The sequence below is a fragment of the Bufo bufo genome, chromosome 7, assembly GCF_905171765.1.
Source record: "Bufo bufo chromosome 7, aBufBuf1.1, whole genome shotgun sequence".
In the NCBI taxonomy this organism is placed as follows: Eukaryota; Metazoa; Chordata; class Amphibia; order Anura; family Bufonidae; genus Bufo; species Bufo bufo.
Genome location: NC_053395.1, coordinates 180,745,126 through 180,759,129, shown reverse-complemented (window position 1 = coordinate 180,759,129; position 14,004 = coordinate 180,745,126). Strand labels below are relative to the sequence as shown.

At 47.1% G+C, this 14,004-nt stretch overlaps 1 protein-coding gene across 2 annotated transcripts in view; it reads left to right on the top strand.

Moving 5' to 3' along the window:
* AGPS (alkylglycerone phosphate synthase) overlaps positions 1-14,004 on the top strand; it is a 244,162-nt gene that overhangs the window by 88,369 nt on the left and 141,789 nt on the right. For both annotated transcript variants that reach the window (XM_040440072.1, XM_040440071.1), the window contains exons 3-5: positions 9,150-9,240; positions 11,745-11,865; positions 13,730-13,804. In XM_040440072.1, coding sequence (XP_040296006.1) covers positions 9,166-9,240; positions 11,745-11,865; positions 13,730-13,804 — 271 coding nt within the window. In that variant the 5' untranslated portion in view covers positions 9,150-9,165. The remainder of the gene's footprint in view (positions 1-9,149; positions 9,241-11,744; positions 11,866-13,729; positions 13,805-14,004) is intronic.

Here is a 14,004-nt window from a genome sequence, read left to right as displayed (position 1 = left end):
GGCAAGTCAATAATTACAAGAGGACTGAGGACCCTGCTCGCAAGAGCTTACAATCTATGAGGAGTTTTATATACTACACACTGCCGCTGCTGAAGATGGGTCATCCGTATTTGGTCTCATGCTGCTGCCCCCTCGGCAGGGCCAGGGGTGATCGCGTTTCCACTGCCCGACCCGTCAATCAGTGCAGAGAGAGCTTGGCAGCTGAAGGCATCTGTGTTGGTCCCATGTTCATATGTGCCCGCCTTGCTGAGAAAAGTGATGTTTTAATCTATGCAAATGAGCCTCTAGGAGCAATGGGGGCGTTGTCATTACACCTAGAGGCTCTGCTCTCTCTACAGCTGCCGCTCCCTCACCACTTTGAGGCTGGGTTCACACTTGAGCGTATTTGATATGCGCTTTTAACGCGCATTTTTGTTGCGCTTTTTTGTGCACATTTTTGTCCATAGTCAACGCGCGTATTACGCGCGTTTGTGTGATTGACAGCAGTGTCCTATAGCCGCAAACGCGCGACAAAACGCCCCAAAGAAGCTCAAGAACTTTTTTGAGCTTAGGGCGTTTTTCAGCGCGTTCAAACGCGCTGTAAAACGCTCAAGTGAGAACCAGGGCCATAGGGAAGCATTGGTTTTCATGTGTTGAGCGTTTTTTACAGCGCGTTTAAACGCACTGTAAAATGCTCAAGTGTGAACCCAGCCTGACAGGGCGATGAGAAGACGTCATCACACCTGACCCTGTCAATCTGTACAGAGGACGCGGCCGTTACAGAGAAAGAGCAGAGCCTCTAGGTGTAATGGTAACGCCCCCTTTGCTCCTAGAGGCTCATTTTCATATATTAAAACTTCATTTTTCTCAGCAATGCGGGCACATATGAACATGGGACCAACACAGATGTCTTCAGCTGCCAAGTGCACATGTAACAGGTCCGCCAGTGTCATAGGTACAAACCTGCTGACAGATGCCCTTTAGGGTCCATTCACACGTCCGCAAATTGCGGATACGCAAAACGTGCTTTCTGCATTTTGCGTGCCACACATGGCCGGCACTATAGTAGAAATGCCTTTTCTTGTCAGTGTCTGCGGACAAGAATAGGACATGTTCTATTTATTTATTTATTTTTGCGGGTCCGTGGAACGGAGGTGTGGATGCGGACAGCGCACTGTGTGCCGTCCGCATCTTTTGCTGCCCCATTAAAAATGAATAGGTCCGCATCCGTTCCAGCAAAATTGCGGAATGGATGCGGACCCATTTTGCGGACGTGTGAATGGACCCCTAGAGAGACGCCATTCACATGCATAAGATGCAGATTGTCATTGGAGTCGACCTAATAGTGTAAACGAGGCACGCGATTAGCATGTCCGACCGTGTGAGCTTACAGTCAGCTAGCCATATACAGTTTTCTACTTGCCCTCTAAATACATCTCCTGGTATAAAGCGACTGCGCAGGTAAGTGGCTGCTTCCACAGTGAATATCGTGATGTAGCATTCTGCACTTGGAGAGCGGGCGGCTTACTTCTACTACAAGGGTGGGACCTACCAAGAGTGGACAACCTGGGCATCATTCCTACACGACCCCTAAGGCCTCTCTCACAAGTGCGGTACAGATCGTGTCAGGATCCGTTTAGGGGAAAAAACAGATGGTTTTGCACGCAAGTTGAATCCGTTTTGTCGGCAATTGCGTTCAGTGTTGCGTCCCCCCTCCCCCCGCGCGAATGCAATCAGTATTGATCCATTTTTCATGCACGTGAAGTATGCCGATCCGGGACATATGGCTCGCTCACGGACCGTATGTCTCGGAGGGCATACGGTCATGTGCATGAGCCCTAACACTCATCATCTCCTAGCAACGACCATTGGAAAACGCATTGCATCCGGGCGGCTTCCGTTTTCCATGCAAGCCCCATTCAGAGCTGCTTAAAAAAAAAAACGCGCGATATAGAACATGCTGGGATTTTTCCTGAGCGCAGAGATGATGACCCATTTAAAAATGAATGGTTTAGGGTTCACTACGCGCATCGCCCCTGGACGGTAAAACTCAAGGATTTCCTGTGACGTCCCCGTGTTCCCAGCATGTGAGGTCCAGCATATTGTGCTCAAATCCTCCTGGAAGAAGGCGAAAGACGTCCGCCGCGGTCAGCAGAGATCTATATGCCAGCGGTAGCATTGTGTAGTGCGTTATCGGCCAGCTTTATCTGCAGGCTGGGATGAATGATGGGACCAGCGCTCTGACTGTAATTGCTGCATTTCCCGGCCTGGTGGTAGCAGAATATTCCCAGCGTTTACTGCTGGCTGACGAATCAGCGAAACCACCCAATAAATAATCCGCATCTGTTCTTCACATGCTAAGCGCCTGGTGCTCAGGAGATAAACCCCAGACAATATTCTCTGTGTCCACCCCGAGCACCTCGCCTCTCCGGGGGCTGGAGACAATGGACACGGCATTACACGCTATATCTCGGCAGGCAGGAGCCAGCGATGCACTCTTCGTGTTCATTAATTAATAAGTACGTCAGCAAAACAAGGGGCGTTAAATCAGCCAAACGACCTGCAAGGAGTAGAGGGTCTGCGTGCGGCCGGGGGGGGGGGGGGGCCCACCTCGTAGAAATACTGATTTAGGGGCCACCAGGGAAGCGGGTCCCTGCTAGGATTTCAGGCAGTATGAAAGTTCTTCTTTAGGGGGTCCTGCACACAAATTTCCGCGTTTCTGCATCAAACCCGCACAAAATATCCGCAAGCTTAATTGACATCCTGCAGAGTTCTAAGTCTGCACGGCGGGTGATCTCTGCATGGGGAGAGAGAGAAGAAAGTGTAGATGAGATTTGTTTGATGGGGTACTTGTACTGCGCCGCGGGTTCGGAGAATCTGCTCTGAAAAAACACGTAATTCTCGGTGGTCCAAAAATAAGGATGGCGAAAGAGAAATTTTTTCTTTAATTTTCTTGTACCCCTGATATCTAAAATTAGCGTAAGTGGTGTATTTCTTTCAGCATTTTATTTTTATTTATTTTTTTGCAGTAAAACCACCATCTTCAGATGTTGGCAGAAGGTCTGTGGGAAATGAAACACTGGACAAAAACACGTTTTATTCATTAGGTTTTTTTTTTTGTCTTTCCGCAACGGCTTTTTTTCAGGGGTTTTTCACGTCACTTTCTCTGTAGAGAAAAATGCCAAAGAGGAAAAAAAAAGGAACATTAAAGGGTATATTTTTTATTTTTGAATCCTCTATTTGATTTGAGAGAGTCGGGTCCCACACTCAGCACCCACATCTGTTAGCCAAAGTGTAGGGATGAGCGAACTTCTGTTTTAGAAGTTTAGGTTGGTGTGTGGTCCAGAACGCAATTCTGCGATGACCCCCCCCAACGCGAACTTCTAAAGCAGAAGTTTGCTCATCCCTACCAGAGTGGCTTCAAAGAATGTATTACCCTCTGGAGGACTTGAGACTGTGTAATCCTTCCTTTCCCCTGTGGTGGCGCTGCAGGAAAATTGAACACTTGCTGCCAAGGTGTCTGGTTTTATACTTTTATATCCTCTTTTGACTTTAGTTAAGAAAAAAAAAAAAAAAAAAAAACAACAACATTAAAGGGGTTCTCCGGGATTTACATATCGATGACCCATCCTCAGATCAGCTGCTTGAGGAAGCACAGCGCCGTAGATTGTATTGTGGTTGTGCTCGGTATTGCAGCTCAGCCCCATTCACTTCAATGTGGCCGAGCTGTGTCCAGGCCATGCGACAGATGAACGTGATGTCACATGGATTAGGAAGAGGCCTGAGTACAGCTGGTCGGCGGGGGTCCTGGGTGTCGGGCCCCCACCTCTCTCATATTGATGACCTATCCTGAGGATAGATCATCAATATGTGATTTCTGGAGAACCCCTTTAAACACTGCTCCAAGCTGGAATATGTGGGGAGGCGTGCGGGGGTTCCTGGGTAAAAGCCAAAGTGGAGGCTCTAGTTCATTAGCGCTTATTGCTCTTTTTCATGTGTTCTTTTTAAGGGAGGTCTCCGCCTACAGATAACGGCAATGTAGAATAAATGGTCAGCCTGCCAACGTATACAGGTCATGGTCACACTGGGTTTAGTAATTACTCATTTTAGATTAGAATGAATTTTTATTGGATTTACACCAAACATGACATTAAAGGGGTTATCCAAGGCTTGAAATGCCCGCTTCCCCCTACTGCCCGGGCCCCTCACACTGACTACTACTGACCTGGCTCGCTCCTGGTCCCCGCATGGCCGCCGCACGTTCCAGTGCCTGCTATTGGCTGCCCGCTACCAACGCGCTTTCAGTAGCAGCAAGGAAGAGATATTATCCAGGCGACGTGTAAGAAACCCGCGTCTGAAACCGATCTGCGGTGTGGATTTCCACTGCCGATTACCCGCTTTGCAGTGCATAGACTAAGGCCTAGTTCACACAATCGTTTTTTTTGCAAGTGTACGGGCCTGTTTTTTTGTGTTCCTTATACGGAACTATTCATTTCAATGGTTCCCGCAAAAAAAAAGGAATGTACTCCGTATGCATTCCGTTTCCGTATTTCCGTTTTTCCGTTCCGTTGAAAGATAGAACATGTCCTATTATTGCCCACAAATCACATTCCGTGGCTCCATTCAAGTCAATGGGTCCGCAAAAAAAACGGAACACATACAGAAATGCATCGTATGTCTTCCGTTTGCGGACCCATCTAGTGAAAATGTTATGCCCAGCCCAATTTTTTCTATGTAATTACTGTATACTGTATATGCCATACGGAAAAACGGAAACAAAAAACGGAACAACGGATCCGTGAAAAACAGACTGCAAAACACTATAAAAGCCATACGTTCGTGTGAACTAGGCCTAAGTCTGTGACAAATCTGCAGCGAAAAGTGCCAACCAAATCCACAGTGGAATGGTTTCCGCTGGTCCTCCTATCCCAGTTCAGTAGCCCACGTATGTACTTTTAACATACACGTGGCTTGAACACAATACATTAAATACAAGTGGGTGTTTCTGTGGCCCTACAGAGCCTGTCAGCATAGACTGGACAGTGTGGTAAAGCCCAGTTGTCAATTTATTCATACATTTCTAGGAGGAGTAATAGAAGGATTTCAAAGTTTCAAGTTCTAAGGAAAGTCTCTCAAATAATGATTTAATGGGGAATGCAATCATTTAGCCAAATATAAATGTCAGGAGTGGTGGCAGGTCCTCGTCAAATTCCACTTTTTCGATCTTCTAAACTGTTGCATGTGATGCTCTTGTTATTCCTTCTGGAGCTGTATGGCTACATTAGATACACGTAGGCGTTTCTATGCCCCTACACAGCCAGAGACTGTCGGCACGCCCACTTATCAGAATAGGGGTTTATTTCCAGGAGGAGTAACAGAGGCATTTCATGAGTTCAAGTTATAAGGAAAGTCTCCAGAATAGTTCGTTATTTAAGGGGGAATGTGAATATTGACAGTTGGACAAGTCAGGAGATGTGGCAGGTCCTCTTTACATTCCACCTTTTAGACATTCTGAATTATTGGATGTGCTGTTCCTCTGTTATCCCTCCTGGATATCTATGGATGCGTTCAATCCAAGTGAGCGTTTTCTGTGCCCCTACACAGACGGAGACTGTCAACATAGATTGTGTTAAGACCCACTTGTCAATTTAGTGATCCATTTCCAGGAGGAGTAATGGAGGAATTGCTTAATTTAGTGTTTTTTTTTAACAGGGAATGTGATTATTTAGTCCAGCATGTCGGGAGTGCTGGTAGGTCCCCTTTAAACTTCACTTTTTCAACATTCTGAACTATTGGATCATTTTTGGTTGAGATTTCATGTATTGTGTGTTTTTTTTTTTTTTTTTTTTTTCTTATGTGTCTAATCGGCTCTGATGTCGGACTGTTCTTTGGGATCACCCCCCAGCCCCTATACCCCATGTAGTGTTACGTGCTCCTTTATTATTCCTCTGCATTTCCTTTCTCCTTGCTCCTGACCTGGTGCAGAGCGGCGGTTTTCGTCAGTCAGCGCACTACAGACGCCGTCCAGATTGCAGCACAAGGGCTTCGCCCCCGGCAGTGTTCGTCAGGCTTCGGACATGCATCTGATACGGTTGATCATGGAGCAGAACAATTTGCTGAAACGGCTCCTTTTCTGAGCGGAGTAGTTTAAGTAAACCGTGTCTGTGGGAGAGGGTAATGGGAGATTTTGTCAGCGAGGTTATTTTTCTACCGCACTTTAATAAATCTTGTAGAGCTCGACTGCCGATTCCTCCGCTGTGGGACGTTCTCCTGCTCGGTAGGTATTTGGGATACCTCCTATCTAGGAGAATGATGGCTCTGGGGGATCAGAGTCGGGACATTGCTGGGGGTTTGTAAGGAGACTCTGCACTTACGGTTAGCTTATGGGGTTTAATAGGTTTAAGGTGGGGAGTGGGAGTTCCCCTTAAGGAAATATATCCCCTAATCCGCAGGCTAGGGGGGGGGTAAGTGATCGGTGGTGGTTTGACTGTTGGGGCCCCTACCAATTATGAGAATGGGACCCGTGCTCCCCTGTTTGGATGGAGCGGTAGATACACGTTCCTGTCCGCCGGCACAAGCGCTGAGTTGTCTTCGGCAGCCCCATAGAGTGAACGGTGAGGGCCCCCCAGCAGTTGGACCCCCACTGATCAGGCACTTATCCCCTATCTTGTGCATAGCGTTGTACGTTGTATAGTGGCGGTGCTTGGTGTTGCGGATTCCTAGGCCATGTGGCGTCACTGTACATCAGTCACATGGCCTAGTTATCCCGCCCAGCTAATTAGTCGGGGTCCCGGCAGTCAGACCCCCACCGATCTGAGGATAGCTCCTCATTATAAATTCCTAGATAACCCCTTTAATTAGACAACCACTTTTAAAAGGGACGTCTTACACTTCTCCCGACATGCCGTTCAGGAACATCTTTTCTCATCATTCTGCTTTGTGCTGTTCCTCTTTTATTCCTCTTGAATATTTATGAATAAATTAACAGGGCGTTACCATTCCCCCTGGGTCAAAGGGACGTGTCCCCGGCATAGCCTGCCATTGTCCAAAGGATGTGTCCTTTCAGAGGCACTCACCCGCAACTGATAACACTTAGTTAGCAATTTATTCTTACATTTCTAGGCGGAATAACAGAGGGAAAAGTACATAAGAATAGGTGCTGTAGAACTAATGACTTATGAAAATAGTAATCATTACTAAAACTGATGTCCTCAACCTCTGGTCTTTATGATGGCAGACCATGAGCTGAGACCACTACCAATAATATATGTCGAAAGTAAGATCTGCCCCAGAGATGCCGGCAGCGGCTTACTCCACTTTCCCCAACCATGTGTATAGGGGTCGGAGGAACAAGTATATGGCCAGCTGTAGTATAAGGTGTACACTCGTGGGGCGCACGCCCTCGCACTTGTGCACGCCTGTGACTGCTGTACATTCCTTCTTTTTTTTTTTTTTTTTTTTTTTAACCAGGTATAATTTTTAGTAAAATAAAACTTTTTCATACAATAAAACCCATTCTGATGCAATGAATAGGATATAAGCATAGCACGTAGTATGTCCATTTTGACAGTGGCATATGTAAAACCGGTAAATTACCACAATGTTTCATAAACTGTAAAATCCCTTCCCCCACAACAACAACAATCCTGCAGAGATACGACTCTGGGTACTTTCACACTAGCGTTTTTAGAATCCGGCGGGCAGATCCGGCAATCCAGATCTGTTAGACTGGATCTGTCTCATCCGGAATAACGGATCCGGTATTCAAAGATCAAAAAATAAACTAGCTCCTCCTATATCCCAGCGCATGCGCAGACTGGAAAACAGGATCCAGCGATGCGGCAATTTCCAAGACACTTGGTACCGGATCCGGCATTTATACATCTCTATAGAGTGTGGTATTGTTCCGGGATTTTGTCAGAAAAAAAATACTGCAGGGTATTTTGTCCGTTCAAGTGCCATACAAGGGACGGAACGGAAGACATCCTGATGCATCCTGAACAGATTACTTTCCATTCGGAATGCATTAGGACAAAACTGATGCGTTTTTTTTTCCGGTATTGAGACCCAATACCGGAAAGGAATAACGCTAGTGTGAAAGTACCCTCAACCTGTTAACTGTTCAGAGAATATAATGCGTAAGTAGAAAACATCCACCGAGGTGACGTCATGTTCTCCCATACATATAGGTAGATATCAGATTAACTCTCTCGATTACGGGACTACAAGATTTATCGTGGAAAGCAACCCTGTCTCGTTCCTCTGTGCAATGTAAATTGTGTTGATAGCCCCCCATTTGCTCTGATCCTAGCTACTGGCGAGGTAGATAGTAATTTAACCCATGACATCAAACCATAGCCAAACCCCATAACTCTCATCACTTCCCACAAATATGCCCATTCTACACTATCGAAAGCTTTGGCTGCGTCGAGGGATAACATATCACGGCATCCTCCCGTGTCTACCTTTCTCTGGAGATTTAAAAAAAAAACCTCTCCGGGGGTTTATAGGGCATAAATTGGTCTTCATGTACAGGTGTGGAGATAACCTTATTTAGTCTATTGGCAAGTACCTTCGCTAGTATTTTTTTTTTACATCCGTTGTCAAAAGGGAAATGGTCCTATAGGATTCGGGTCCTTACCGGGTTTTGGAAGTACCACCACGATGGCTTCCCTCATAGAGCTTGGCAGTGTCCCCAGTCGCAAAGCATCATTAAAGGTTTCTAACAGATGAGGAAGAAGAGTCTCATGATATCTTTCAAAAAACTTAGCCGGTAGGCCATCGCAACCTGGAGCTTTTTCACTGGGGAAAGAACTAAGAGCCATTTTAATTCTAATGGTTCATCTAGATATGGGGCAGAATCCGATGACAGTGTGGGAATAGGTGTAGCAGCTAGATGTGATCGTATGTCATTCTCATCCCTCGTCAGTCTAGAGTACAGATCCTTGTGGTAACTGTAGAGCTCATTGAGAGACTACTGGGCTTATAGCGGCAGAAGACGCTCCAGTCTCCGCTGCAGGAAAATGCATCAACTGGAACCAGCCCGTCAGAGGTGCGGCGTTACCTAGTGTGGCCCCTGTGACCTGCCTGGTCCTAACGTACAATACAGTCCCGGAGAGATGGATATTATGACGTATACATGATGGGAATTCTCTTATGTTGTTTTGCAGGTATAAACTGAGTGGTATGGCGCTTCCAGCCTTGCGAGAATGGATGGAGAAGACATTTGGTGCTAGTCTGGATCACAGATCTACCTCTCGAGTAAGTGCAACCTCTGGACAATTGCTCTGGGCACCTTCTTATCAAACCCTTTTTTTTTTTTTTTCTATCATACGGAATTTTTGCTGTTTAAAGAGTTGTCCAGTTGGCACATTGCATTATGGTGTCCAGCCAGGACTCCTGCCTCCTGTGACCTAAGATAAGATGCCTTTATTGTCACTGTACAATACAATGAAATGTTGTTTGGCGCAATCCTAGATGCCATGGACAGAGGAACAAGAACTGACATTTAAACTAAAGCATTACACTAGAAAAAACCCAAAACAAAACCTCCTCTACGGGAGCTTTAAATGGTGGTCGTTCTGGTTGTCACCCAGCCTGAAACCTTTTTCAGTTTACCATTAAAGGGGTTATCCAGTGATAAATATAAAAAAAATGAAAATCAGACAGTCTTTGGGCTCTTTCACACTTGCGTTCTTGTCTTCCGGCATAGAGTTCCGTCGTCGGGGCTCTATGCCGGAAGAATCCTGATCAGGATTATCCTAATGCATTCTGAATGGAGAGAAATCCGTTCAGGATGCATCAGGATGTCTTCAGTTCCGGACTGGAACGTTTTTTGGCCGGAGAAAATACCGCAGCATGCTGCGCTTTTTGCTCCGGCCAAAAATCCGGAACACTTGCCGCAAGGCCGGATCCGGAATTAATGCCCATTGGAAGGCATTGATCCGGATCCGGCCTTAAGCTAAACGTCGTTTCGGCGCATTGCCGGAGCCGACATTTAGCTTTTTCTGAATGGTTACCATGGCTGCCGGGACGCTAAAGTCCTGGCAGCCATGGTAAGTGTAGTGGGGAGCGGGGGAGCAGTACTTACAGTCCGTGCGGCTCCCCGGGCGCTCCAGAGTGACGTCAGGGCGCCCCAAGCGCATGGATCACGTGATCGCATGGATCACGTCATCCATGCGCATGGGGCGCTCTGACGTCATTCTGGAGCGCCCCGGGAGCCGCACGGACTGTAAGTATACCGCTCCTACTATGGCAACCAGGACTTTAATAGCGTCCTGGGTGCCATAGTAACACTGAAAGCATTTGGAAGACGGTTCCGTCTTCAAATGCTTTCAGTACACTTGCGTTTTTCCGGATCCGGCGGGCACCTCCGGCAACGGAAGTGCATGCCGGATCCGGACAACGCAAGTGTGAAAGAGGCCTTACTTACACAGCTAGAACCATCCAGAGCTCCCCCCCCCCCATTCATTGCTGCACTTGCTCTGCTCAATTATTATTATTTTTAAATAGCTGGCAGCTCAGTGGGTGTGTCCTTTCTGCTGTAGCTCTCCCTCTCTCCCTACTGCAGCTCAGTGGGTGTGTCCTTTTTGCTGTGGCTCTCCCGTTCTCCCTACTGCAGCTCAGTGGGTGTGTGCTTTCTGCTTTAGCTCTCTAAAGGGCACATCCTTTCTGCTGCAGCTCTCTCTATGGCAGCTCAGGGTTGTGTGTCCTTTCTGCTTTAGCTCTCCCTCTCTCTCTACTGCAGCTTATTGGGTGTGCCCTTTCTGCTTTAGCTCTCCCTTTCTCCCTACTGCAGCTAAAGGGGACATCCTTTCTGCTTAAGCTCTCCCTGTGGCAGCTCAGTGGGCGTGTCCTTTCTGCTTTAGCTCTCCCTGTGGCAGTTCGGTGGGCGTGTTCTTTCTGCTTTAGCTCTCCCTCTCTCCCTACTGCAGCTAAAGGGGCACATCCTTTCTGCTGCAGCTCGCTCTATGGCAGCTCTGGGTTGTGTGTCCTTTCTGGTTCAGCTCTCTCCAGATCATAGTTCAGGGGGGAGTGTCCTTTCTGCTGTAGCTCTTTCCCTAGAACAGTGATGGCTAACCTCCGGCGCTCCAGCTGTGGTGAAACTACTACTCCCAGCGTGCTCCACAGCTGCAGTGCCGGAGGTTAGCCATCACAGCCCTATAACATCTCGAGGGCCGTGTTCTTTCTGCTGCAGCTCTTTCCCTGTAACTGTCACAGTAGATACAACTGGTGGCAATTGAAGGATGGAATGGAGCATGTGCGACCACCTCAGCCATGTTACGGAGCTGGACAGAGAAATAAGGAAAAGAAGCAGCACTTTGAAAAACTCAGTGGCTATACTAAATTTCTAATTACCGTACATGCAATTACAAAAAATATTTAGATCCAGGTGTAGAATATTTTTCATGGGACAACCCCTTTAATTCTGAAGGGCTGCACTTTTATAATATTAATCTGGTGAAATATGGCACCTCCTCGGGCACCACACATAATGCATTGCACTTAGGACTGTATTGATATTTTAATGTGCTCTCCTCCGCTAACTTTCTGATCCATTCACATGCTTCATCCAGGCTTTGATGAGTTAGCTTTTCCGGGTGCTCCACCACTTTGAGTAATACCGGGCTGTTAGCGGGTATTGATCCCTTCTTGGACGTCTACCATACTGTTCCAGCGCTACACTCAAGTGTTCTTAAAGTCCAATTATAGGAAGCAAATTGCATGCGCGGCCGCTCGGTTAATCACCAATGTTTCTTTATTAGGCATCTTTAAATGTAAGCGATGCCCCCCCAGCGATCGTCAACGAGGGCTTCATCCAGGACATCAAAGCCATTGGAATTTCTTTCTCTCAAGATGTTGAAGACCGGGTTTTCCGAGCTCACGGTGAGAAAACGTCGTTTCTATGTGTATAGAGAAAAAAAGGACCTGATGCTGCAAGCGTCCAAAGCACAGTCTGTGCACTTGATGGATTGGGATAAAATTTGACCCCTTAAAATAAATTTTGTATATCCGTTTATTACAATTGGTGCTGCTTTTTGAAAAGACTAGAACAATAGAATTCTCCGGTAAGATCCCTTTTATTTGAATGATGCCTTTCGAGCTCAACCTGATCAGCAAATACTGTACAATTCATCATCAGAAGTAGATCGGGGCATACTGTATCTATCAGTGCGGTCATGGCAGCGTTCAGGCTACTTTCACATATGCGGCTGAGTTCTCCGGATCTTGCCAGACTTGCGGGAAAGCCAACAGCGCTCCTCTGTGCTCCGCGGCCTTCTCTCAGCTCGCCAAGCACAGCGCCGTACATTGTATAGCGGCTGGGCCCGGTATTGCGCTCAGCCCCATTTACTTCTATGGGACTGAGCTGCGCCCAGGCCACGGGATAGAGGAACAGGTCGTCACTTGGCTTAGGGATGAGCTGAGAGAAGGCCACGGAACTACTGCGAGCGCCGGTGTCTTCTCAAACAGCCGATCGGCGGGGTAGACCCCCACTGATTAGATACTGATGACCTATCAGACAATTCGGAGCAGCAAACTAACTATTCAACCAAGGGGAATGAGGACTTTGCAGGAGCTTGTAGTCTAAGCTGGCCTTCCCTGCAGTCGTCTTGTTTGGGATGAGGGGGTTGGAGGAGAAGAATCGGGCAAAGGCCTCTTCTAACAGCTGATCGGGGTCCCGGGTGTCTCGCCCCCACAGATCTGATACTGATGACCTATCCTGAGGATAAGTCATAAATATCTTTTCCTGGATAACCCCTTTTAATCCCAGAAAACCTGTCCTAATCGGCCTCCTGGAATGCCCTGAGTTTGTTATATTCTGTTGAATTCAGTAGGTGTGAGCTCATTTAGTGTTTTACAGGCGCACATGGACATATAGGGGGAGATTGATCAAAACTGGTGTAAAGTAGAACCGGCTTAGTTGCCCCTGGCAACCAGTCAGATTCCACCTTTCATTTTTTTACAGCTCCTTTGGAAAATAAGAGGTGGAATCTGATTGGTTGCGATAAGCAACTAAGGGTACTTTCACACTAGCGTTTTTCTTTTCCGGCACCGAGTTCCGTCCTAGGGGCTCAATACCGGAAAAGAACTGATCGGTTTTATCCCCATGCATTCTGAATGGAGAGAAATCCGTTCAGGATGCATCAGGATGTCTTTAGTTCAGTCATTGAACAGCGTTTTGGACGGAGGAAAAACCGCAGCATGCTGTGGTATTATTTCCGTTCAAAATTCCGGATCAGTTGCTGGAATGCCGGATCCGGCATTAATTTACATAGAAATGTATTTGTGCCGGATCCGTCCGTCCAGTCTGCGCATGCGCAGACCCGTAACAATGTGGAAAAAAATATATAACGGATCCATTTCTCCGGATGACATGTGGAGAGAGACGGATCCGTCTACAAATGCTTTCAGTTCGCATGCAGATTGCCGGATCCCACGACGACGGAACTGCTTGCCGGATCACTCTGCCGCAAGTGTTAAAATAGCCTAAGCCGGTTCTACTTTTCATCAGTTTGATGCATCTCCCCCATAGTGTATACTTATGCAGCAGGTAAGTCCATCCCCCTGCACTAACTGTATGGGCACGGCCCCCTCTCTGAAGATTTCATTCACTCATTTCTAATGGATGAAATCTGCCAATACAAAGCTCCCCTTAATACTCTGGCAGGGACTCTCCTTTGACTGTACAGACGTCCTGGTTGCTTCCTATAGACCGCAGTACTTATGCATGGTAATATCTTTTCCGCAGGTCATTGCCTCCACGAGATGTTTGCACTCAGGGAAGGAATGTTTAAAAGGATCCCAGACATTGTCGTGTGGCCATGTAAGTGCCTGACTGCATCCCCACTTCATCTGACGGAGAGCCGTAAATCTGCTCCTAATGGATCTTGCAGAATGGTATAATTGCAGCGCTGTTAGATTATCACCCGCTCGCGTCGGCCGGCGGAAGACACTTTATTGAATTAAACTCAAAATGTAAAAAACATATTTCTGAAATACAGATGAATCCTGCAAGGTTTGCAA